General features: G+C 41.0%; 1 protein-coding gene across 11 annotated transcripts in view; it reads left to right on the forward strand.

The window, feature by feature from the left end:
* The window catches only part of LOC146961183 (unconventional myosin-VI-like), a 141,454-nt gene that overhangs the window by 7,189 nt on the left and 107,079 nt on the right, over positions 1-27,186 (forward strand). For all 11 annotated transcript variants that reach the window (XM_085770968.1, XM_085770967.1, XM_085770963.1 and 8 more), the window contains 4 exons: positions 14,927-15,061; positions 24,227-24,296; positions 25,362-25,435; positions 27,015-27,144. In XM_085770968.1, the coding sequence (XP_085627094.1) occupies positions 14,945-15,061; positions 24,227-24,296; positions 25,362-25,435; positions 27,015-27,144 (391 nt within the window). In that variant the 5' untranslated portion in view covers positions 14,927-14,944. Of the gene's footprint in view, positions 1-14,926; positions 15,062-24,226; positions 24,297-25,361; positions 25,436-27,014; positions 27,145-27,186 lie in introns of those variants that run through there.

A 27,186-nucleotide genomic window follows, 5' to 3' on the forward strand; every position in this document is an offset into this window, starting at 1 on the left:
CACTTCACTGCTCCGGTGTACTGTAGGAGTTTCCTCTATTCATTATTAGGTTTTTCTCTGTGTGGTGGTGTGTCGCTTTACACGGACTTTGACCTGCGAGTTAATCCGTCTCCGTGCAGCAGCAGCACTTCAATATTCAACATTTAAATGACACAGGAATTCTTGTTGCACTGGTTTACAGCTTCAGACCTTTGGACTTCACACTGCTGCTGCTGCTGCCTTCTTAGTCTGACCGAGGGCGGAGGCTCAAACTGTGTTGTTCTGGATGAAAGTCTCAGTTAAATGAGCTGAATTTCTGCTTTAAAAGCCCTGTAGATGTTTGTGTTAAAGCTCCATACAGTATAAAGGTAGATGTTTGTGTTAAAGCTCCATACAGTATAAAGGTAGATGTTTGTGTTAAAGCTCCATACAGTATAAAGGTAGATGTTTGTGTTAAAGCTCCATACAGTATAAAGGTAGATGTTTGTATTAAAGCTCCATACAGTATAAAGGTAGATGTTTGTGTTAAAGCTCCATACAGTATAAAGGTAGATGTTTGTATTAAAGCTCCATACAGTATAAAGGTAGATGTTTGTGTTAAAGCTCCATACAGTATAAAGGTAGATGTTTGTATTAAAGCTCCATACAGTATAAAGGTAGATGTCCATGTGTAGTGTGATTATAAAGCAGCTCTAGGTTCTATATTAATACTGTGAAAGTATCAAAGCCTCAGTCCACAGAGAAATGCACACAGCCTGTATTCAGAAACTGAGCCTTAAAACCAGCCGTCAGGACTTCCTGTCACTTTGTGATGTCACAACAAAGCCCCACAATCTAACAACTTTGCAGGATTTGGTTTCTCTGAGTGTTTTATTCTGAAATCTTCATATATGAGACATTTTTCTTATTCTAATTAACTAATCAACTTGTCATTTAACATCATAGTTTTGCTTTAATGATCATTCGTCTCTTTTTAAAACGTTTGTGATCTGGCTCTGAACTCTGTTGTTGTCTCCACTGGACGTCCTCGTTCGGTTGCTAGGAGACCTGTTATGTAACTTGTAGCTCATCAGAAACAGGTTTTCAGGTTAATTTACTTTGCTTCATGCACAAACACACACACACAAACACATTTACACACACAGTGTTTGTGTTTATTTCCCAGGATGCCTCTGGATAACCGTGTTGATTCAGCTCTGTCCTCTCTGTGTGTCTGTCCTCTGTCGGACACTTCCTCTCTTTCTTCTCCGAGGCGTCTGTGTATCGTCGTCCGTCCGTCTGTCTGTCAGGCCTCAGAGATAGAGAGAGATAACCAATCAGCTGCGAGGAGGAGGAGGAGGACGATGGATCAACGGGACCCTGAGAAAACCAGAGTTGTTTTAAGTGTTGGCAGGAAACAGACGTTTAAACTTTTGCAAAGTCTGGTTGAGTTTTTTTCCACGATTGAGACGATGTCATCGGCCACAGAGACGTGACCTCGTCCTCGTTATCTCTCAAACCTCGACATGTCGTCATCACTTGAGAAACAATTAGTCGGCATGTCCCTTTATAATCTATGTGACCTTTAAAGAAGCATGTTTGTCTGATGCTCCTCAGTTAGCGTCAGTTAGCTTCAGGCCGAGGTCGTTCACTTGGTTGTTGTCAATAAAGATTGGATGCAGTTTATTTAGCTTCGTGTTTGTTTCCTGGTTCACAGATTAATCCTCATCTGTCTCTGTTGAATCTGTTTAACTATGACTGATTAGCTCGCTGGCTAATGAGAGAAGCTTCATCAACAATATCACAGTGGATGGAGAAGGATCAGAGTGATTGATTAGTTTGATTAGTTGGTTATTGTTTTGTCCTATGAATAGTTCGAAAACCTAAACAGAACAAGTTTATTATTATTAAAGACTAAAGTATTGAAAGTGTTTTTCTTTCTCAATACTTCACATGTCCCTCACCAGTATGATAAACTCCTCTTCCTCATCCCTTGTTGCATTCAGAGCCCTTATACCACCTTGTCTGCTTCTGTAATGCTTACAGCCATGGGGCAGAAAGTATAAACGGCGTGCAAGGATTGTGGGAAACGTAGCAAATTGGTACATTCGACTATGAGTCTGAGTATGAGTTATATTGTGGTTTGGGAAACACAGATTGACAAATTCAGAGACTGCTTGCCGGAAAAAACTGCCCCCGACAGGAACGTACATCAGCGGTTTTGCATGAATTTCCCTCTAAAACAACTCTGTCTGGTAACGTTGTGTTATTATCTCATAGTGTGGTGAATGTGCAGGTCACAACTTGTCCACCAGAGCGTTGTGGAGTTGTTGGATTGTGTATTTGATGAGTTTGATGAGGGAAACCAAGAAATCCCATGAGCCTCCGTAGCGTAGCTCTGAGCAGCTCACGGCTCTGCTCCGCCGTTCTAAAAATAGCTTGCACCGACAATTAAAGGTAACTCCTAAGGGCGTTTTCACACCTGAAAGTCCGAACCGAGATCTGTGTTCTGTTACATTGTAAAACATTTGGTCCAGTTGGTTTTGGATTCACACTACAAATGGAATAACGGACTTTACAAGACAAACCTACTGACGCGTCATCTCCCTCTGTAGCCTACTTCCACGGCTCATTTTGTTTTGGTTACGCTGAGTTGTTAGGCCGGCCGGCTTCTGACGTTACTTCCTGTTTACAGAAAATGAATTGAGCGAGCCACCTTTTCCCCGTTGTAATACTTTTCCTCGCTTTGGCTCATTTTGTCATACAGAATGTCTCTGATTTTGTTTTGTTTTTACGCTGCTAGGCTAGTTTTGTTTTGCTGAGTCAGCTGGTTAGTGTGACCTTACTTCCTGTAGCGTAAATCAAGAGCAGAAGAAGGGGAAAAAAACTTCCTTTCATTGATACAAAGGTCTGTATGTCGTCATGGCGTTAAGCCCGCCCAACGACTCTCTAAACAGATAGAGCGCTGTGATTGGTGAACATAATCGGTGTTCGAGACTCAAAAAGTTCCTATGGCTCGTTTCTAGACCCACCTACGGAGCAAATAGATTTCCTGCCGCTAGGGTGCAGATAGATTTCTAGGCTAACAAATGTCCGAACTATACAAAAAGTTGTTTTCACACTGCAAATGGTACGAACCTTGGTTCGTTTGGTCCGGACCGAGACCAACTCTTTTGGTCAGACCAAATTTGTGCGGAACGTGGTCCGTGGCTCCTTTCACACCTGGAATTTAGGTTTGGATCAAACTGAAAAGTCCAAAAGTCTGGACCAAACGAGATGTAGGTGTGAAAACGCCCTAAGACTATAGGGATTATGGCAATGGGCCAATTTGCCAAAATGTTGAACTTCCCCTTTAACAGAGTGAATTTTGGTCTGTAAAGTGAAGGATCTGGACACTAGGACCAGTTCTTCTGCAGTTTCTGTCGTTGTTCCCAATGGGAACGTCTCTTTGAGGCCTCAGGACGTTCCCTGTTCCCACCAATGGAAGACGTGTGACCGACTCTTAACTCCTGTTAGTTCAAGGTGAAAGGTGACGAGAGGAGAAGTCTTAATGACCTCCTCATTCCTCTCTGACTGAGTCATGTGATCCGACACTCTCCTCTTGTAGTGTGTGTGTGTGTGTGTGTGTGTTTCAGCAGCTTACGAGCCGTTTTATTGGCGTTAGACTTCGACTGGAGGAGGATGATCCTCGTCAATCTTTAAACTGTGTCACAGGGAGTTTGTAAAAGATCAGCACTAAAAAAAAAAAGCAAATCCTGCTGAAGTCATCGGAAAGCCAAGCTGCACGGGAGACGAGAGTGATCGGACACGGAGGGGACGAAGTGTGTCCATGTGTCCAGGAAACACACACACATATATAGTATATAAACTGTTAATGCTTAAACACTTGGCCTGAAGTCGGTTTAACAAGAGCTGAGAGGAGTGTGTGTCCATCTGTCTGAGAGGTCTGAATGTATAATTTACACACAGTCTCAATAAGATCATGACTGACATTAATCAATATTTAAACAGGACTGATTGGACTGATTGAATGATTTACTGGACACCGAACGGGGAAATCCAGTGAGTTACTGGACGTTGAAAGGTTCATTTTACAAACAATACAGTTTAATGTCGGGCTGCTACTAACGATTATTATAATTATCAATTAATCTGTCAATTATTTAGTTGTTTGGTCAGTAAAATGTTGAAAAACATCAATCAGTGTTTCCCAAACCACCAGACGACGTCCTCTAATGTCTTGTTTTGTCCACAAACCAAAGAGAGACTCAGTTTATTGTCATAAAGGAACAAAGAAACCAGAAATATTCACCTTTAAGGAGCTGGAATCAGAGAATCTGGACTTTTTTTTCTTTTAAAACTAGTAAAACTGATTTTTAGATTATAAAAATAATTGATTATTGTGCGATTAATCTATATATTAATGTTGTCTATATTATATATATTGTCTTCTTTTATTTATAATGGTAATAATGACTATCTATCTATCTATCTATCTATCTATCTATCTATCTATCTATCTATCTATCTATCTATCTATCTATCTATCTATCTATCTATCTATCTATCTATCTATCTATCTATCTATCTGGAATCAAACCACCGACCCCTTTGATTGGTGGACAACAGTGGACGACAAAGCAGCACAATGTGATCTCGGTCTTTTGTCTATTGAATGTAACACAAAGACGAGACAGGGAGAGGTTTGACGTTTATTATTTTCTCTTTTGAGAGGCTTAAAGAGGAACTTAAATAATTAATCAATAATCAAAGTGGTTATTATTGACGTGTGGACGGTTTCATTGAGGCAGGAGTTAAGTTGAGAGCCGGGGTGAGGCCCTTTAATAGGTGGAGGAGATTAAGCATTATGTCAGTGAAGGAAGTGCTGACTGACGGATAAAGTGTGTGTGTTGGGTGTGTGTGTGTGTGTGTGTGTGTGTGTGTGTGTGTGTGTGTGTGTGTGTGTGTGTGTGTGTGTGTGTGTGTGTGTGTGTGTGTGTGTGTGTGTGTGTGTGTGTGTGTGTGTGTGTGTGTGTGTGTGTGTGTGTGGGGTGTGCCGGGGTAGTTTCTGCCTCAGTGAAAGGACTCACCTGCTCAGGTAACACACACACACACACACACACACCCTGAGCTGCGGTGGGTGTGGCGCCGCAGAGCAACAAAGAATGCTGGGAAACATTCATGACACAACACAAGAGAGAGGAGTTCAGACGAGTGTGTGTGTGTGTGTGTGTGTGTGTGTGTGTGTGTGTGTGTGTGTGTGTGTGTGTGTGTGTGTGCGTGCGTGTGTGTGCGTGTGATAATCAGAAGTGTATCAGGCTGTGATGACATCAATAATTATCAGTAGTTGAAGAAATAGAAAAGAAAACCATCTCTGTGTAGTTTTCCATCTCCTCTCTAACAGCCGGTCGGTGTCAGCCAATCAGAAGAGAGCAGGCCTCTCTGAGACTATCTTCTGATTGGCTGACTGTTTTTCTTTCTTTTTTTTCCTATGAATGATCCGATAAAAACAGAGCAGATTTCAGAATAAAACACTCAGAGAAACCAAATCCTGCAGAGTTGTTGTTGGATGAATGGATGGATGGTGGGTCCAGGTGGTGAGGGGGCGGGGCTTAGTTGTGACATCACAAAGTGACAGGAAGTCCTGACGGCTGGTTTTAAGGCTCAGTTTCATCGTCCAAACACACAGCACTGTGTTTGTTTCTGTTGTTTTTATTTTACAGCTGCAACTATTGATTATTCTTCATTATTGATGAAGCTCCTGCTCTTGATTAGGGATTATTTATTAATTTATGAAATGGTAGAAAATTACGACGGAGTATTAGGGCCACATTGAGAAAAAACACAGACTTCGAGAATAAAGTCGTGCATTTCCTACAAGAAAAAAGTCATAACATTACGAGAATTAAGTTGCAAATTTACGACTTTATTCTTTATGTTTGAGATTTTTTTATTTGTCAATGTGGCCCTAATACTCCGTCGTAGAAAATAGTGAAACATTGATTCATATCATTTCCTCCAGCTCGAGTCTGACCAGCAGGACAAAACCCAAACAGATAAAGTTTAGAATCATGTTTTATCGAAGAAGAACAGAAAAGGAAACCAGACGAAGAGAAGACGTATTTGAAAATCAGATTAGTTGCTGATTAATATTCTATGGACGGTCTGATTGATTAATTGTTGCAGTTTCATCTACCATTCGTCCATATTTGGTAAAACGTTATAAAACTCCATCCTACTTGTCTTTGTGAACATACTATAAACTCATACATTACATTTAATGGACATGTTGTCGTGTTTCTTCCTCCATCAAACTGACGAGTCGACAGGAAGTGAAGCTTTAATGACACGAGGTCATCACTTTATGTTTTAGATGTGAGGAGGAGGAGGAGGAGGAGGAAGCATGAGGCTCGTTAACAGAATATAGAGTCGTTATGACAGCCTGTGTAAAGATAAACCAACATGTCGGCCACTGGCTGTGCAAAGGTCAGAGGAGGAGGAGGAGGAGGAAGATGTTTGTCTCAGATACGACTCAGGTTCATTTTGATGTAAATGTTAATTTTCATTAGTGACATTTATTATATTTTTTGACAATAAAGTGCAAATTAAACCTGATTTTTAACTTGGTAAATTCACTAAAAATCTTTTTAAACTGATTCTTCACTAGTGACACTCGTCGTCTGACTGGGTCTCATGGACACAAATATAGGCTTCACTATCTGCAACGCTTTGACAGAACCTCCTCAAACATTCACCAGGACTCGAGGACAAACTGATTAGATTCTGGGGGGTTAAAGGTCAAAGGCCAAGTTCAGACTAAACTCGGCAAACAAACCTCAGATTCGACCTGGTGAACACATGTGAATGTTTTGAAAACTCTTCGAGGGAATCCCTTTAAATATTTGGTCCAAAGGTTTATTGGCAAAGTCGGAATATACCAATGAATATATGTGTAATAAGTGTTTAAATCGCTATAAAGTTACATCCATTTGGTTTTCGTAGCTTTGTAATTCTTCTTTTATATAGCAAGGGTCTTGCTTTAGAGAGTGTCGCCATCTTGCGCCGCCATGTTTGTACAGAATGGAAAATCCAGCCAACCAGAGAGCACGTTACAAGAGTTTCACGTTACGTTGCATCATGCAGGATTTGTTCTTAAGGTATGGAAGAAAAGTGTTGTTTGTCTTACCTCAATAAATTTAAAGTAATTTCTATTTAATTTGTGTAGATTTCAGTCATTAGCATTAAAAACAAACTCTTTTTGGTAGTAAAATAAGAATAAAAGGTGAAAAACTGAAAAAAAAAAACTGAATTTCCAAAAATTAAAATGGAAAAAACAGAATTTGGGAAAAATAAAACCCTGCTTTAGTGGTTGTTAAGACTGGAGAAGCTCCGTATGATGATGAACTGATTAGATTTTTGGTGTCTAAAGGTCAAAGGTCAAAGGTCACAGAGCAGCTTTTAGCTTTTAGTCGAAACGCGAGACGTTGAGCAGCAATTAGGACGAATTTACCCACAAATGTTTCATGTTTAATGTGATTCTGAACCAACAGGAAGTGACAGGACAGTGTGTGTGTGTGTGTGTGTGAGTGTGTGTGAAGCTCTGTGATGTGAGTGTCGCTCTGTTACTGTCGATCTGCCCCCGGGGTTTTTTTTCTTCTTCTTCCAGTCAGTGAACACATCACAGCTCTGTTACCACGTGAGCCGCTGGCCGGACGGACGCTGCAGCGAGCGGAGCAACAATCAGCTGTTTGTCAGCAGACGAGTGGGTCGACAGTGACACACATAACTGAGGCCGACGCACACAGAGCTGCTGCTGCTGCTGCTGCTGCTGCGGTGAAATGTGTCGTCCTCTCACGGGGTGTTCCCACCAAACGCGATGACGCTTCATCGCGCGTCGAGATTACATGTAAAGTCAATGCAAACACGCGATTAGTCGCGTCATCGCGCCGGGCGATGCGATGGACGCGATAGCGCGGCGCGATGGACGCGTTGGCCGCGAAAAATCGCTTCATCGCTCGAGTTCAAATAATTGAACTTTTGCGGCGAATTCGCGTGAAGACGCGCCGCGACAGCCTATCAGCTTTGAGATCGTCACCGACGTGCTGACGTACGGACGTACTGGTGTTCCCTTGGCAGCTTAGTCAGAGCGAGTCTATTGACAATATTAGAAGTTTTCTGGTTTAGTTTAGTTTATTATTCAGATCCCCATTAGCTGCTGCAAAGCCACAGCTCTTCACTGTTGCTTTTCCGGTGCTGTTACAAACGTTTCTGATTTGGAGATTCGGACCTGAAAGCCCGTTATCACTGCTGTTTTCAACCAGCGGGCGCTGCGAGCCCGGCCGCCCCGTCCCAAAGCACTCAACAGGCGGTCAGTCACACAGTAGTTCACGGAGCTGTCTCCTCCTCCTCCTCCTGCAGCCAGAGACCCACACCGCTGTTCCTCTCCCATCTACAGGGACAGGAACAGTGCAGCAATAGTGGTTATCTCTGCCAGAGAATGAAATAGTGGGAGAAATGTTGTTGTTTGGGCGGGCTCGTCGCGCGACGCGATGCCGCGACGAGGCGTTTTTTGCATATTGGACCAGCGTCAAAACTGGAGCGTCTAGCGCGACGCGATTTCATTTGACGCGCGATTCAATCGCGTTCATCGCGTTTGGTGGGAACACCCCGTTAGACACACAAAGCGACAGATGCTGCGACTCCAAAAGCGTCCAAAAGCAAACACACTGTGTGTTTTCATCAGCCCTGATCTGGGCCCTGTTGCATCACTTTAAGGCTTTAAGGATTTTGTGTTAAAGAGACCGACAGAAACACTTTAGCTCTTTAGCTCTTGAACGCTGCAGCTCTGTGTCTGTGTGTGGACGTTTGCAGTGAAGTGTGATGTGATAAACATGGACGCTGCATGTTGCATCAGCTTTTTAACATCAGTTAGTGTTGTTGTTAAAATGATCTCAATCAGTTTGGTTCAGTTAAACATCCAATAGAACGAATCTCCTTGTTGTTTACAACTACTTCCGGGTAGAAAACCAGCATGAGAACAATAGTGACAGACGATCAAGTTTCGCTATATACAGTAGCTAGCTATATCTAATTTTTCACGTCACTATATCACCATTTAGACTAATCTGATGTTTGTCAAGTCTAAAAAACCAATGATTGGACAAACATTACTATTTATGTGTGCACATTTTTGTAATGAGTCATGGTTATCATAGATTAGCCGGGCTAACGGTTAGCTGTTTAACTTTAATAACTCAGTGACTCGATAAACGCTCCATGAAAAAATATTTTCTCCAGTGGATATCTGAGTTACTACATGACTGAGCTAACTGGAGTAGTTTCATGTCGTGTCCCACAACGGGAGGGTTTTAACAGCTGACGTCCTGCTGTTAGCTTAGCTACCGCCGTTAGCTTAGCTACCACCGTTAGCTGTCCCTGTCAGCTGAGCCACTGATGCTTTCTAGACACTGTGATTCCCCCAAACTGAATAAATCCAACACATAGCAACACAAAACACACACACAGAAATAGTAATGTTTCTTCAATCATTTCAGATTTGTCTAAACAGTGATAGGACGTGAAAAATATGATATATAGCTAAACTCTCGCTTGTTGCTGTTGTTCTCATTTAAATGACGTGCTGGTTTTCTACCCGGAAGTAGAATGTAAACAACAAGGAGATTCGTTCGATAATCGACTTTAGACTCTTCAGATAGAGTCAAATTCTTCCTTCCTGTTTGATTCTCTGCTCACCGGGTGGGCGGGGCTTAGTGACTGCTCTGTTGTGACATCACAAAGTCACAGGAAGTCCTGACAGATAGTTTAAGTTTCAGCTAGGTGTTTGTTTCTATCGTTGTCAGATTACAGCTGCAACTATTGATTATTCTCATTACTGATATTGCTGGTGGTGTGATTAGAGATTATTTATTTAGTCTATGAAATATCAGAAAATAGTGAAATAAACCTTGAAAAGTTTAAAATCATGTTTTTTAGGAGCTGGACACTTATTTCACATCAGATTTATTATTGATAAAATGATTATAATAAATTAAATTCAGTTAAACACATCCAATAATAGACTCTTCGACAGAGTCCTGCTTTAGAAAAACTGAGACATTTTCAGATGTTTCCTTTTCCCTTTTATTATCTCATCGAATCACATCAAACTTAGACATTTGAGAAGCTGCAAACAGAGAATATTTGGTTAATTTTCTTTACTTTTAAGTTTAAAGCTCCAACACACTGTCTGTTAGATTCAGATTATTGATTATTGATCTGCACCAAAGTGTTCAAACTTATAGATCTCATCACCATAGATACGTCTGATTTATCTTATCTCATTTCCTGAGAAACTGATGAAAGTAAATGATAATGAAGATGATGGTGATAAAGTCATAAAGTCTGTGATTTGGATCTGACCCAGAATGCAACAGGTTGTTGGAGGCGATTAACTGATAATGATTGATGATTGGTTGCTTGATTGGTTGGTTGATGTGTGGACTGTGTGTGTAGTCGCTCCTTTTCACACTGTGGATGTTTTCAGTCTTTTACACATCGACTCCAGATGTTTCCAGAGGTTTCAGACAGTCGTCTCTCACTAATGGACGTCGTGTTGTTGAGCTCTTAATGCGGCGGAGCAGAGGTGAAAAACATCAAAATAACACAAAGTGCGAGTCAACGAGTGTGAACACATGAAGAGCTGCAGCTTCAACAGGCCGAGTTGAGTTGAGCCGAGTCAGTGAATCAAACATTGTTCATGTCGTTGTGGTGGGAAAGTTTCCATGGAGCAGCTGCTGCAGACGTTTTCACAACTTCACCTTCTGCCTCAGCGGCTCTGCAGCAGCCAGACAGTCAGCAGCTCCTCAGAGTTCAATCAGGTCAATTGATGAGTTTCTGCTTCAGTGAGTGGATCAGAAACCTCAACAAACTGCTGCTGCAGCGTGTGAACTTTGTTCTGTGTCACCGCAGACTGAGGCTCTTTGTGCTGTGAAGGACAGGTGCAGTCAGGTGCGTTCAGGTGCAGTCAGAAAAACAGAACAAAAATCCTCTGTGTCATAACAAAGCTGCAGTTTGTTTGCAACAGGTGTCGAATTAGTTTAATTCAGTTTAATTGACTCATTAACGGTGTGAGAAACGTTCATGTCATCTTTACTGTACCTGTAAACACATTAACCGATTGAAATAATCATATTCATTATCCATTATTTATTAGCCTACATCACATTTACAGACAGTCGACAGTACGGAGGAGCAGAGAGGTCATGAAGCTTTTTCTATGATATTTAGAATTAGAAATTGATAAATGAACGATTTATCATCAATTAATACTTTAAAAAAGTGGATTTACAAAAAGATCATAAATCTGTCATTAAATGTACAATGTAGAAAAAAATAAGAATAGTGTGAGAAGGGATTTGTTAAATGGGAATAAACAACCAGACTTATTATTGACCCATGCAGCAGAATAAATGTCGAGGCTAAAAAACGATGAAGCGCATCAAGGAAACAGAGATTAAAGAGGAAATCCTGTTATTTCCTCTTTTTCTAAACAATGTGTTTTGAAATGTTCATTTAAATTTCATGAACATAATAGAAACATGATATTTTAATCCAATACAGAAAATAAAAGTCAGTTACAGAGAAAACACAAACAGCTTCTCTCTTTGGAGAAAAAAGAGGCAGTCTGAATGTAGTGTAATAAAAACCCTTTATTTAGCAGGGATGGACCAACACGTTTGGAGACATTTGTCTTCTTCAGGGTAAGACACAATGAAGCACAGGTGTCTCTATTTAAAGATGTGATCATGTGATCATAGGACACCACCCAACATGACAAAGAAACCAAAAAAGAAAGAAAAAGAAAAGGACAATAGTGAAATATTTCATAACAAAAAACCTTTGATGCGCACCAGAAAATAAATTGTTTTAAAAAATGAAAAACCATGAATTTTGGAGCTGTTTTTAAGGAATGAATACTAATTTTCTAAATACAAATATTACGACAGAGTATTAGGGCCACATTGACAAATAAAAAAATCACAAACTTCGAGAATAAAGTTGTAAATGTACAACTTTATTCTTGTAAATGTACAACTTTATCTCAATGTGGCCCTAATACTCCGTCATAAAATATATATATTAGCAATTTATTGAGTATCTTGATGAGCTATAACCTACACTTTTTTTTACATCTCTCCTTGGACCCAGGTTGCAGCTTCTCTCTAAAACGCTTCATTACGTTTCCTGTGACGCCCATAAAAGGAAATATACATATAGTGTCATTTACAGGCTGAGTCCAAATCTATAAAATACAAATAAAAGCAACTGTAATAGTTGGTCTTTGTGATGTTATGTCTTTGAGAGAGTGATCACTCATCATCTGTCTCCAGATGTGGAGAAGCTGTCGACACATCTGTCTCTGCAGCTTCTGTCTGTTCAGACTCAACATCTGGAGGACAGGTGTCTCTGAGGTCACACACTCTTCTCTTCCTCTTCTTTCTCTCTTTAATCCTCCTCTTCTCTTCTCCCTCTCTCTCTCCGCTCGTTGGTTTAAACTCGTCTGTTTAACTAGAAGCAAAAAGAACAGATTCAGCCACTTTCACTTTATTTGTCTTCGTCTCCACTCAGGAGGAAAAAAAGAAAATCCTCCAACCAATTTAACACAGAAGCTTTTATTAGCATGAAGACTCTTTCTCTTTCTGTGTGTGTGTGTGTGTGTGTGTGTGTGTGTGTGTGTGTGTGTCTTTAATTTCTCACCTGACTGAGGTCGTTAATGGAGACGATGTTCCAGAGGATTTTAATATTCAGGCCAGAAGCTGGAAATAGATCCACTCTGTTCCCTCTGAGTTTAAAACGCTTTAATGTGACGACGATGATGATGATGATGATGATGATGATGATGATGACGATGATGATGATGAAGAGCGCTCTGGTGCTGGTGCATTGTGGGAGATGCTGTGACGAGCAGTTTGTAGTTTGTCGGTGAAACCAGAGACTTTGACCTGAAGTGTTTCTGTCAGAACGAAGTTGCGTCTTATTGATAAAAAGTGAAAATTTGAGACGTTCACACTCGTATCATTGATCATTGATTATTGTTAATTGAATATTGATGATTGATTATTGCTTATTAAAGGGAACGTTGCAGCAGTGGGACGTTTCAGTGTGACTCTGCTGATTCTCTCGTCCTTTTATTGTCGTTGCTCAACCTGGTTTTTACAGCCCAGAGCCGGTTGCATCACTTCCTGTCAGCTGCTCTGTGTGTGTGTGTGTGTGTGTGTGTTTAGTGCACCAGTGTGTGTGTGTGTGTGTGTGTGTGTGTGTAGCAGGTCTGATCTTGTCTCTGCTGCAGCATCAGGATCAGAGCTGTTATTGATCATGACTGAGGAGAAGTGATCGTGTTGATCGGACGGAGACGTTTCCCCGAAATGTTCTCATCATCAACTGAGTGATCAATAACACACACTTAACACACTCTTTACATCGGCTGTGTGTGTGTGTGTGTGTGTGTGTGTCTGTGTGTGTCTGTTTAGTGTGTGTGTGTGTGTCTGCGTGTGTGTGTCTTTAGGGAAATGATCGGTGGTTATAAAATGCAAAAACTCGTCCTGTGAAATAATGAACTCATTGAAACCGGACGAGTGAAGCAGGAAGTAGCCAGAGAGCCTGTTGCCGTGGTTACCCAAACTTCAGTGTTGAAGAATGTGATGAAAACCTCCTCTTCCTCCTCTTCCTCCTCTTCCTCCCCCATGCTGCTGCTGCTGCTGCTCGGATCAATAAGATGATTGTTTCCCACCGATCGATTGTTTTAACTGACTGATTGATTCTGCTGCAGCTCAGACAGAGAAGTGACTGTGGAGGGAGTTTACAGTGTGTGTGTGTGTGTGTGTGTGTGTTGGGGGTCTAGTTTTTCCAGTTCTCCCTCATGCTGCTGGTTTGTCGTCTTCTTCTCCATGGTTGTAAACCCCTCGGGGCCGGAGCAGCTCTTCATTCACTGTTCGTCTCTGTTTTCACTGTAAATAAAGTTATTACAAAGAGTAAAGTCTCAACCAGACTCTGGTCTCCTGAACTGGACCGGGTCTGGCTCCAGGTCTGAGTCTCAGTTAGAAGTCGGGTCTGTTTCTTGTGAATGCACAAAACCTCTCAAAGCCCATGATCGCCTGTTTGAGCCCCTTTCTAAGCTGCTTCACTCCTGACACACTTCTCAACGGGACGAGAAATTAAAACGCAGCCCGCTGCAGCCGGACTCACCGGCATGAATTCTTGGAGCGGAAAGTTGTTAATTAATTGGAAGTCATCAACGTTTCATTACCTGCTGCAGTTTTCTCTAGATTTTGATCATTTTCATCAAAAATCTTCTTTAACCGTCCGTTACCTGTTAAACAGAGCTGAGCTAGTCACATTCATTGATGAGTTGATCAACAGAACAATTAAGTTTTTTGCCTTTTTCTGTCATTTTCAAGCAGAAACTGTTATTCAACTATTTTGATAATCTAATAATCAGTTTGAGTTAAGTTTAAGTTTAAGTTTTTTAAAGAAAAAAAAAGTCCAAATTCTCTGATTCCAGCTTCTTAAATGTGAATATTTCTGGTTTCTTTGTTCCTTTATGATAATAAACCGAGTCTCTCTTTGGTTTGTGGACAAAACAAGACATTTGAGGACGATGTCGTCTGGTGGTTTGGGAAACACTGATTGATGTTTTTCAACATTTTTTAACATTTTATCGACCAAACAACTAATCGATTAATCGTTTAAATAATCGACAGATTAATCGATAATGAAAATAATCACTAGTTGCAGCCTGAGTCGCCATCTTGCTTTTATCCTGCAGCACATTGAGTTTATGCTCGTCATGAAATGTGTTATAAAGTTGAGATTGACATTACATTCAGTCCTCAGTGTATTTAAGTGGTTGAATAAAGTGAAAGTGTGTGTAGAGGAAACTAACGTGTGTGTGTGTGTGTGTGTGTTGCAGAGCCTGCCGACCGGCGCCATGGAGGACGGGAAGCCGGTGTGGGCGCCGCACCCGGCCGACGGCTTCCAGCTGGGAACCATCGTAGACATCGGAGCCGACAGCCTGACCATCGAACCGCTGAAGCAGAGGGGGAAGGTGAGGAGGGGGCGGGGCTATGAGGTCACAGGGGTCACACATTCCACCTCTAAAACGTTTACAACACTTCATAGTATTCACGTTAAATTCAACTTTTTCATATCTTCTACCATTATTGATCAGTAACCTTTCAAAGTTCATGATCATTTCTGACAAAATTCAGATTTAACATGGGAGTCAATGGCACGGAATGTTCAGACCTAGAGTGGGTGACATCATCGGCTAGAGTGAAAGAGGGTTCAAAAATCCTCTGACACTTTGCTCTCTAACCTGTTACTGAAGTCACAAATTACACTCTACACACATAATTTTCTCCACTTTCGTAGACAAACTTGTCCTGTCTCTCACAATGTGTTCAAAAAGTCAGAGAGACTAACACAATTTGAACTGTGAGTCTCTAAGTGCAGCCAGTTCCCTCCCTTCCTCTCATTCACTCCCATTCAAAAGTAGGAGCTGATTTTCTGAGAAAGCAGAAACGTCCTCTGTTTCTAACTTGCTATAAAATCAACAATTTTTACTCTAGAAACACCAAAGGGACATGTACGGGTTCAGCAAGGTCTTACGGTTCTGACGATGTAAAGCTTTTGCTCTTACCAAGCACAGATTAGTCTTAAATTGGATGTGTTTGGGGGGTGTCACAGACCCCTTTCTCATCCAAGCAGTGAAACTCACCATGGCAACAAGGCACCAGGTGTTCTAAATCAGATCAGTGGGGACATATGGTGCGTTCCAGTTGTACTCGGAAGTCAGGATTTCCGAACTCCGAATCGGAACTTTCAACTGGAACGACCCCCGAGGTCGGATTTCCGACTCGGAAAGTCGGACAATCCACACAACCCCTGAGTTGACATTTAAACATGGCTGCCCCGGTTGTAAACAGTAGTAGAAGCTCCTGTAATAATCCTTTTATGAACACTTTTTACTATTTGTCGTCACAGTAAGTCAGCCGTATACATAGTATTGTTAGATGTGTATGGAAATGCTGTCAGTGTAATTTACATTTTTCATGTGTATATGTGAACTACAAAGCAGACCATGCTAACAACGGCTAACCGTTAGCCGGTGTTTTTGGCCGTTGGCTGCTTTTTTACGACTTTGTAACTGAAACACTGGTAACTCGGGTGTGACGTCATTCCCAGCTCTGACTTCCGACTTCCGAGGTAAATGGAACGCAGCAATAGAGGAGGCTTGCTCTCTCTCACCTGCAGCGTGTTAATGATTGACCTGGTCAGGCGCTCTGAGCTGCAGCTGATCAAACATCCCATCATCACAGTTCTGCTGCTCGTCTTCCTGCTCGTCAGTAACTCACCTCGAGGCTTTTAGTGTCTCACAGAGAGAGAGAGAGAGACGCCCGTTGCCGTGGTAACCCCCTAAAGCTCTCTGTGTGTCCGCCCCGGTAATCTGTCCCCCCCTTCCCCGGAAAACACCTCACTCAGAAACAAAGTGTTCCCGCCTCGGTAAATCCTGTTTACTGTCGCTCCATAAAACACACGACTGTCAGCGGCTGATGGGAACATGAGAGTGTGTGTGTAACTGAGTTTTTAATTAATTTATTGATCTATTGGTAATTGGAAGTCATAAAAGTTTCATTAACTGCTGCAGTTTTTATCTAGATTTTCATCATTTTCATCAAAAAGCTTAGTTGATCAACAGAAAATCATTTTTTTTTGCCATTTTCTGTCATTTTAAAGCAGAAACTGTTCAATTATTTTGGATATTTGGAGTTTTTATTGGACACGTTGAGTTCAGTGACGTCTTTGCTGAATGATTTAAAGATAAAAATGTAATTAACAGTAATCAGATGTATTGATCGGCAGCCGGTGTCACAGCTCTGAGACCAGTTCTGGTCAGCAGTATAATGTGAGTTTTACGAGCTCCTCGTCACTGTCGCTCTGATCTTTGCTCCTCATTCAAATGACGCTGTGTAAAGTTAACGAGGCCTCACACACTCACTCACACACACACACACACACACACACACACACACACACACACACACACTGATGCATCATGTGCATATTTTTGAGGCTGATGACAGAAGAGTTGTTTTAATTTAAAGGATTATTCCAACATAAACTCTGATCACAAAGTTTTAGAGTCGATGAATCAACTTTAGTCGCTGTCTCCACTGTTTTCCATTGCTGTGGTTTATTTATAACAATAAGAATAAACTTTACTTATACAGCACAGAGTTACAAAGTGCTTTACAATACCCAGGGGGCAAAATCCCAGTTTTTTGAAAAACGGACACGGAGCGTTGTAAAAGGTTTGACACCAGAAATGATATCTAGGAACTTCAAGGATTAAAACCTGGGTGGACAACCCGGTCAAATAGCTGCTGGAAAGCTACAGGGGGCCAAAACCCCTTTCTGGGGCCTTTTTGCTGGCGAAATGATGTAAATGCAAATATTTAGGTACTACAATGGCATAAATAGTCATACAACTATAAAATTTGGCAGAGAGTATCTTGACACATAGGGGGAGGCATGAAAAAAACATTCTGGGGTTTGTTGCAACTCAATTTTAAGATATCACCCTCAACATCCCAAAAAAGACCAAAAAAAGTACTGTTCGCCTGACAAATTCTCATGAAAATTATTATTTTTCAGCACTTTATGGAGAATATCTATGCTTAACATGTATATAGAAAAATTCCTTAATTCATAAGCTTCCATTTGAGTCCCAGATAGCCTTTCTACTAGCTACTGGAAAGCTACAGGCTGTCTCCAAACAATGCAACACCTATTGTGAAAAACTACAGTTAACTGGCCTGATCAGAAACCATTCTATTTCTGGTCTCCCCAAAGTGAACAGATAGATAGAGAAGACCATTGGCCACAGCAAGTGGAGCTTTTGAGATAGAAAGGCTATCTTGGACTCAAATGGAAGCTTATGAATTAAGGAATTTTTCTATATACATGTTAAGCATAGATATTCTCCATAAAGTGCTGAAAAATAATAATTTTCATGAGAATTTGTCAGGCAAACAGTACTTTTTTTGGTCTTTTTTGGGATGTTGAGGGTGATATCTTAAAATTGAGTTGCAACAAACCCCAGAATGTTTTTTTCATGCCTCCCCCTATGTGTCAAGATACTCTCTGCCAAATTTTATAGTTGTATGACTATTTATGCCATTGTAGTACCTAAATATTTGCATTTACATCATTTCGCCAGCAAAATGACCCCAGAAAGGGGTTTTGGCCCCCTGTAGCTTTCCAGCAGCTAGTTGACCGGGTTGTCCACCCAGGTTTTAATCCTTGAAGTTCCTAGATATCATTTCTGGTGTCAAAGCTTTTACAACGCTCCGTGTCCGTTTTTTTGCTTTGCCCCCTGGGTACAAGTAAAATGAAATGAGGTAAGAGAGAAGAACTCAAGTGAGCATCATAAAAGTTTAGTGCGGCATAAAAAAACATCTCAAGTCAGAAATAAGTAAAACGTTTTAACAGCAGAAAACAATGATGGGGATAAAACATTAAAATAAAGCACAAATCAGATGTTTCCAAAGACAAAAGAAGTTTGGTTTTATGCCTTTCATTTTCGACTTAAAGCTTCATATTTATTTTTATTTTATTTAGTTGATGGACAGTGTTCATAGAGATTAAACAAAAGGATGTAAAGATGTGTGTACCAGATTTAGGTTTTAGAGCTAATTTCCATCTGGAGTTCATTACATAGAGCACAAATTCAGACGTCCCAGACCCCAAATACGATAAAAATAGAAATATATAACATCTATACACCATCAACAATACATAGAAACATAGATAGAGGTTCCATGAGAGGAGATAAAAAACCACCTTTAAGTCTTTTTCTCAGTGTTTCATCACAAACAGAAACTCAGCTGTGAGTCTCTGCAGCTTCAGGTGGAAATCGATTTAAAAGGTTCAAACTGAAGTCACGTGAAATGAAACTCTTCACGGCTTCACAACGTCATGTCTTTAATCTGTGCAGTGGTTTTACATGCGACCTGCTGAAAGGTGTCCGAGCCTGAGAGTCTTTGTGTTCGTCAACTGAGACGAGATGTTTGACCCTGAGTTTTGTCTCCAAGGAGCCGACGACCTTTAACAGCCCGTGTTTCCTGGGAAGGTTCTGTTCAGGGTAATAACTTCCCCTTTATTGGTTTCTCCAGAGGAAAGTCCCATCAGATCTGTGTTGCATTCAGAGGAAGGAGGGAAAAAAAAGAAAAGAAACAGAAACACATGTTTTTACAGTGTGTCCACCACCGCGGCTCTGGACAGAAACATGGTTCTGCTGTCAGAGCCGGTTTCCTGTCGCCGTCGGTAACGGTCCGGGCCGGAACAATGTCCAGTCTGTCCGGCTGCGGCCGGTTAGTGCCAGTGTCTGACGATGCGTTCACTGGCTGGCAGGAATCCTGGGATTGGACAGGGCATGATACCCCCTCCGTCATACTATCAGTCACAAAGGCTCAGTCTTTCACCACGTCCACGGTCCGACCTGCTGGAGGAGGGAGGGAGAGAGAGAGAAAAAGCTGTTTGAATTGAAACTTGAATTGAATTGAGAGAGAGAGATGAGAGAGAAAGAGATGAGAGAAGGAAACTGCAAACTGAAGAGAAAAATAAACTAAAGAGAAAATTAACATGAAGACAAACTGACAGACAGGACGGGACAGACTGTCAATAAAGATGGACTGTCTTTCTTTCTTTCTTTCTTTCTTTCTTTCTTTCTTTCTTTCTTTCTTTCTTTCTTTCTTTCTTTCTTTCTTTCTTTCTTTCTTTCTTTCCTTCTGTCTGTCTTTCCTTTTTTCTTTCTTTCTTTCCTTCTTTCACACGCATCACATCATGAATCTGGCCATGATTTCTTTCTTTCTTTCACTTTTTCTTTCTTTCTTTCTTTTTTCTCTCTTTCTTTCCGTCTTTCTTTCTTTCTTTCCTTCTTTCTTTCACACACATCACATCATGAGTCTAGTCATGATTTCTTTCTCATTTTCTTTCTTTCTTTCTTTCTTTCTTTCTTTCTTTCTTTCTTTCTTTCACACACATCACATCATGAATCTGGTCATGCTTTCTTTCTTTCTTTCTTTCTTTCTTTCTTTCTTTCTTTCTTTCTTTCTTTCTTTCTTTCACACATCACATCATGAATCTAGTCATGATTTCTTTCTTTCTTTCTTTCTTTTTTTCTTTCTTGCTTTCACACACATCACATCATGAATCTGGTCATGATTTCTTTCTTTCTTTCCTTTTTTCTCTCTCTTTCTTTCTTTCTTTCTTTCTTTCTTTCTTTCTTTCTTTCACACATCACATGAATCTAGTCATTATTTCTGTCTGTCTGTCTTTCTTTCTTTCTTTCTTTCTTTCTTTCTTTCTTTCTTTCACACGCATCACATCATGAATCTGGTCATGATTTCTTTCTTTCTTTCTTTTTTCTTTCTTTCTTTCTTTCTTTCTTTCTTTCTTTCACACGCATCACATCATGAATCTGGTCATGATTTCTTTTTTCTTTCTTTCTTTCTTTCTTTTTTCTCTCTTTCTTTCTTTCTTTCTTACTTTCTTTCACACACATCACATCATGAATCTAGTCATGATTTCTTTCTCTCTTTTTTTTAACCATTTTTTATGCAGGGAAGGCCAATTGAGAGCAAACTCTCTTTTCCAATGACGCCCTGATTACAATAATTGAACCAAACAATTCGACAATACATTATACATGCAAGGTGTAAACATAAAGAAGTAACACAAAAAACAAGCAATTTTTCCTACCTCGGTCCTAAAAGTTGGGATATTATGAGCATGAGTGGAGTAATAAAAGAAGCTCACAGGTTTCTGAGCGTCCATCTTGACAGAGTCTGACTCCGCCCCCTAATTCCCCTGTCGATCCAAAAATAGACTCATAGTCAAACACCTTTCACTCAAAGCTGCCACGCCCCCGTCCATTACACACATAGCTTTAAGCCTCAAAAAAATGTAAACAAGCGAGTTGTGTAATCAGTCGTCAGGAGGGAGGAGAGACAACAACAGACAAAAACAATTACACAAACAAAAACTATTACAGGAACCGATGGAGACTGACTCACTGCCGGAGACGCTCTCTAGTGGCCGTTGGAGGAACTGCAGCTGTTTTGGAGACATAAACTAAACTTTTATTGTGATGCTGTGTTGTGTTGTGTTGTAGTACATACTTCTGTAGTGTGTGAATTTGGACAATTAGTGTCGTCTCAAATCGAATACCGTCTTTGTGCATTTACTGGGAACTAACGATCACACCGGCTGCCAACGTCTTCTTCTGTTCTGGACCGTTATTATCGCCCGTCAACACATCTACCGGCTTGTTTCGTTTATTATTTAATCACCAATAATGAACACTTTACTTGTATTTTACTTTTTTTCCCCTTGTGTGGTCCACCTGTTTGAAGTAGCACTATCGCAAATTCCAATTCTTTGTTCGGCCACTAGATGGCGCCAGCATTTGCTCCACAGGCACTAACCCTTTGGCTATATTTTGTGTACAGATAGTTATTTCTCCCTGGACCTATTTATTGCATATTTCAGTTTTTTTTTATTGCTATTACTGCTGTGTGTGCTACTTTAATGCGAGGTGGAGCTTACTGGCAGAAAACTTTGGTCTACCAATATGTTGATATAGCCTACTCTGCTACGTAGCCAAGATGGCGATCATTGAGGGTGGGAAGTGTCCATCTTCCTACTTTTTGACTGTTATGAGTGAAATATCTGGATACTTACATAAAGTCAGTGTGAACGCACTTACACACTCAAAATAGTGGAAGGATTCAAACTAAAACACAGTGAAGGTGTTATTGAAGTTTAGAGCCTCGTTTACCACAAAAACAGTGAGTTGAAGGAGTGAATGGTGTTTAGCTCCTTTTTCCCTCAGATTAGTCACCTCCTCCTCCTCCTCCTCCTCCTCCTTCTTCCTCTGTATTTTCTCCTCAACGCGGCGCAGTGTTGTGGAAGCCGTCCAGTTTGGGGCTGAGAATGTGGACCATGCCGCCGCTGGAAAGAATGAATCGACTGTACAGTCACGTCACCTTGGCACCGCGGCCCGGCCTTGGCCCACTTGAGGTCCGCAGCAGCAGCAGAAGACGAAGGCTCTTTAACTGGGCAGACTGAATGGGCCGAGCCTTTTAGGAGAGAGAGAGAGAGAGAGAAAGAGGGAGAAAGAGCTGGCAGTGATTGGTCTGCAGATCACAGGAACTTAACACCAACACACCGGTCTCCAAAACACTGAGGTCACATGTGTGTCCTCATAAAACCTCCAGCATTAGTTCAACACGGTGGGTTTTGGAGCCTGAGGAATGTGAAACAAGTTGAGAGTTAATACCTCAGAGCTCAAGGAGGAAGTGGAACAAACAAACACACTCCAAGGAAACATCATCAAACGTCTCAAAACAAGTCAAAAACCTCCAGATTTAAACTTCTCACACCAATAACCGCATCACACTGCAAAAATTCAAAATCTTTCCAAGAATATTTGTCTTATTTCTTGTCAAAATGTCTCATTTCTAGTCAAAACTAATCTCTTTCCACTTAAAATACGACTCATCACCTAAAGATTAACTTGTTTTTAGTAAATTCCAGATCAGATCCATTGTATGTCTAATCTGCAGTACCACTGACAGGCCAGAAGGTGGCGCTCATGGGTAGACTGACTTGTTCCGAATATAACAATATATAGGAGTATATACTGTATGTAGTGACCAACAACAATGGAGCTGACACAGGAAGTTGCGAACAGCTGCAGTTCCTCTCTTGGCCACTAGAGTGAGTCAGTCCCCATGTTTAACTTAAAGTTACGTAAAATCGCTGTAATCGTCACGATTATTTGTTTTCACAATTAATCGCGGTGTTAAAGGGATACTTCGCCCAAAATTGATAATTCACCAATCATCTACTCACCGGCATGCCAAGGAAGGGTTTGGAGAACTTTCAGAGTCATTAACAGTGATGGGAATAACGCCGTTAAAATAAACGGTCTTTGTAGAGACAATATGAGATTTGCTTGTAGCCACAGCACTTAAAAAACCCACTGTAACCTATTTTCATAGGCACACCAGCCTCGCTTTCAATAAAACACACACTCGCATTCCATAATTGTGATCAGTGAAATATATGAAAAAATAAAATACAATTTAAAAATGAGAGAAAAAAAATCCAAATTCTTCGACATATTTAAACTTAAAAAAAAGAAAGAAAAAGTAACGCAATAGTTACTTTCCCTGGTAACTTGTTACTATTATAGTGAAGTAGTGGAGTTACTAACTCAGTTACTTTTTGGGAGAAGTTATTAGTAACTATAACTAATTACTTTTTAAAAGTAACGTTCCCAACACTGGTCATCAAAACGCTTTAGGAGTTATAAGGGTAGGGTCCTACAATTACTATGAAACATCCAAATACCTCCATACGAGATGTCCGTTCGTCGTTGTAAACCATTGGCTGCTACAACAAGGATAAAAACAGAGATCACATTCATTTTTTTCAAACAACTTTTCCATGTGGCGGCTTCAGGACACTTGGGTCAGTGCAGACGAGCAGTATGGAGGTATCTGGATGTTTCATAGTGTGTGTTTTTGGATGATTCAAAAGTCACACGCCACAATAAATGAATCGTTAAGATTCCTAAAAACCGTCACTTTCCAAGAAAAGATTATGATGGAAGTGGTGAAGTCTGGCAGAGGAAGACTTGTTCCCTCAAGACAAACAAGATGGCGACAGCGACGGTGCAGCAGCAGCAGCTTCAGAAACCTCCATCTTTGTTTCAGTGACAAAATGAGTTCATGCAACAAGGAGGAGTTTTTTTTTCTTCTGATGAAGCAACAAGAACAAACTTTTCATATCTGCAATCTTCTGTTTTCATGAGTGGACTGGATGGTTAATAATGCACAGACGTTGTTGACCGTCCTGATCCTGTTACCTCCTGTCTCCAAATAATTCATCAGCCTTCATGTCTCCAGCTGCAGCAGTTAAAGGTTTATTCATCCTCTGGACAGTTGGATTTCAAACAAAGCTCAAACTTAAACAATAATGTTGGAACAGAAGGAAATAAACATCTAAAAAAAGACTGAAAATCCTACAAAATAAAAGACAGGAAATGACATTTAACGTGACATAAAGGTGTTAAACCATCAGAGATATATTTAAAACACTAGAAATAATAACATTAACAATTTCTTTTCTTTCTTTCTTTCAGACATTCTTGGCTCCTATAAACCAGGTCTTCCCAGCAGAGGACGATGTCAACAAACATGTGGAGGACAACTGTGAGTTCATCATTTTCCTGCTGATGTGTCTTTGCTCTTCACTCTAGACATAGACTAGACATAAAACCCATAAAACTCACATACGAACATGAACTCCTTTTGTAGATTTTACTCTGAAACGTCTCGGCTCTGAATCCAGACGTTACAGTTTTAACTCACGTCGTCCTCGAGAACAGATTTAAAGTTTCTTCTTACAGCTCCAGTTTTTCCTTCAACACAGTTTTTTTTGTTTCCTGTGAAACTGGAGCCTGGTGAAGAATCATCGTGCAGAGAAGGAAGATCTGCACACTGTGATTTAAAGGGATAGTTCAACATTTTGGCAAATTGGCCCATTGCCATAACCCCTATAGCCATAGCAGTATAGGTTTGTTACCTTTAATTGTCGGTGCAAGCTATTTTTAGAACGGCGGAGCAGAGCCATGAGCTGCTCAGAGCTACGCTACGGAGGCTAATGGGATTTCTTGGTTTCCCTCATCAAACTCATCAAATACACAATCCAACAACTCCACAACGCTCTGGTGGACAAGTTGTGAGCTGCACATTCACCACGCTATGAGATAATAACACAACGTTACCAGACAGAGTTGTTTTAGAGGGAAATTCATGCAAAACCACTGATGCGTGTTGCCTTCAGGGACAGTTTTTCATCAAGCAGTCTCTGTATTTCCCTCTAAAACAACTCTGTCTGGTAACGTTGTGTTATTATCTCATAGCGTGGTGAATGTGCAGGTCACAACTTGTCCACCAGAGCGTTGTGGAGTTGTTGGATTGTGTATTTGATGAGTTTGATGAGGGAAACCAAGAAATCCCATAATGAGCCTCCGTAGCGTAGCTCTGAGCAGCTCGCGGCTCTGCTCCGCCGTTCTAAAAACAGCTTGCACCGACAATTAAAGGTAACGAACCTACTGCTATGACTATAGGGATTATGGCAATGGGCCAATTTGCCAAAAATGTTGAACTAACCCTTTAATCTTTTGGATCATGCATGTGTTTTATGTCCTTTTTGTCCCTCTCTGTTGCCGTAACCTTGTCTCCTTGTCTCCTTGTCTCCGTGGTGTCCCTCAGGTTCTCTCATGTACCTGAATGAAGCCACTCTGCTCAACAACGTCCGAGTGAGATACAGCAAAGACAAAATCTATGTGAGTCCCGACACGCAGAGAGGAAATAAAAATAACACACTGTTCGTTTTATCCAGCTGATACACACACACACACACACACACACACACGCTGCAGCATGTAGAGCCCGTTCTCTGCACAGCTCACACCCACACACTGTGGATAAAACCAGTGATGGTGATGATGTAACCAGGACCGTCAGTCTGCTCTCTGAGGAACGAAACGTCGTCATTTTCTTTAAATAAACTTTTTTCACTCTCCAAAGATTTTTTCATTATTATCCAGAGTCTAAATAAAGTGGAGCAGACCAGATGTCCTCAGCCTGTAAAAATGTCCCCACAAAACACCGACTCTACAGAGAGTTCATCACTTTACACAAGATGAAACATTCCCAAGAGCACGTTCTTCCTGTCTCAACTCTGAAATGTTTTAATTTCTCAATGAACATTTTTGGAGAAACATTTAAAATGCTCAGAATGATTTAATTTATTTCAGTCTGTTGGTGGACACTGACCTCTAGTGGCTGAAACGTCTCACTTCAGGTTGTAGTTAGTGAAAACAGACACAGACAGAGAAGATTTTAGTTTGTGGTCATTAAAGGGATACTTCACCCAAAATCGACAATTCACCAATTTTCTACTCACTGTCATGCCAAGGAAGGGTTTGGAGAACTTCCAGAGTCATCAAAACGCTTTAGGAGTTCCAGGGGGGGTCCGGCTGGCAACGGGTTTTCATATAATGGCGGTGGATAGAGTTCACTTTTGAATCGTCCAAAACACACACTATGAAACATCCAGATACCTCCATACTGCTCGTCTGTACTGACCCAAGTGTCCTGAAGCCGCCACATGGAAAAGTTGTTTGGAAAAAATGAATATGATCTCTGTTTTTAGCCTTGTTGTAGAAATGTTCTTCCGTGTTTACATCACACATTCAATGGTTTACAACGACGAACGAACATCTCACAGCAAATCTCACGCAGCCACTGGGAGCTGCTGCTACAACAAGGATAAAAACAGAGATCACATTAAGATTTTCCGAACAACTTTTCCATGTGGCGGCTTCAGGACACTTGGGTCAGTGCAGACGAGCAGTATGGAGGTATCTGGATGTTTCATAGTGTGTGTTTTGGACGATTCAAAAGTGAACTCTATCTGCTGCCATTATATGAAAACCCGTTTCCAAAGCGTTTTGATGACTCTGAAAATTCTCCAAACCCTTCCTTGGCATGACGGTGAGTAGATGATTGGTGAATTATCGATTTTGGGTGAAGTATCCCTAAACAAGATGGCGACGGTGCAGCAGCAGCTTCTTTTGGGTGAAGTATCCCTTTAATGAAAACGTGTTGGATGAAAATATTAGAAATCTGCAAAATGACCCAGAATTTATTTGAACATGTTTCTGAATCAGGTTAAACAAAAATAAAAATGGATGAATTTATTGCATCACTGGTGAATCAGTTTTAGTGAAACACAGCAGGAAGTGAACTGATGTGTTGCAGCTCTGGAATTCTGGGAATTGTAGGAAATATCCCGATGCAGCTTCAGGGATCATTGGTTTTGTCACTTTGTCGTTCCTAAACTTCCTCTTCCTCCTCCAGACGTTCGTGGCCAACATCCTGATCGCCGTCAACCCGTACTACGACATCCCAAAGCTTTACGCCCCGGACACCATCAAGAAGTACCAGGGCCGGTCTCTGGGAACGCTGCCGCCGCACGTCTACGCCATCGGTGAGTGTCGTTGGGGAGGTGGAGCCTCAGTTACCACGGGAA

Source organism: Trachurus japonicus, chromosome 24, assembly GCF_045865225.1.
Source record: "Trachurus japonicus isolate A0001 chromosome 24, Traja_1.0".
Lineage (NCBI taxonomy): Eukaryota > Metazoa > Chordata > Actinopteri > Carangiformes > Carangidae > Trachurus > Trachurus japonicus.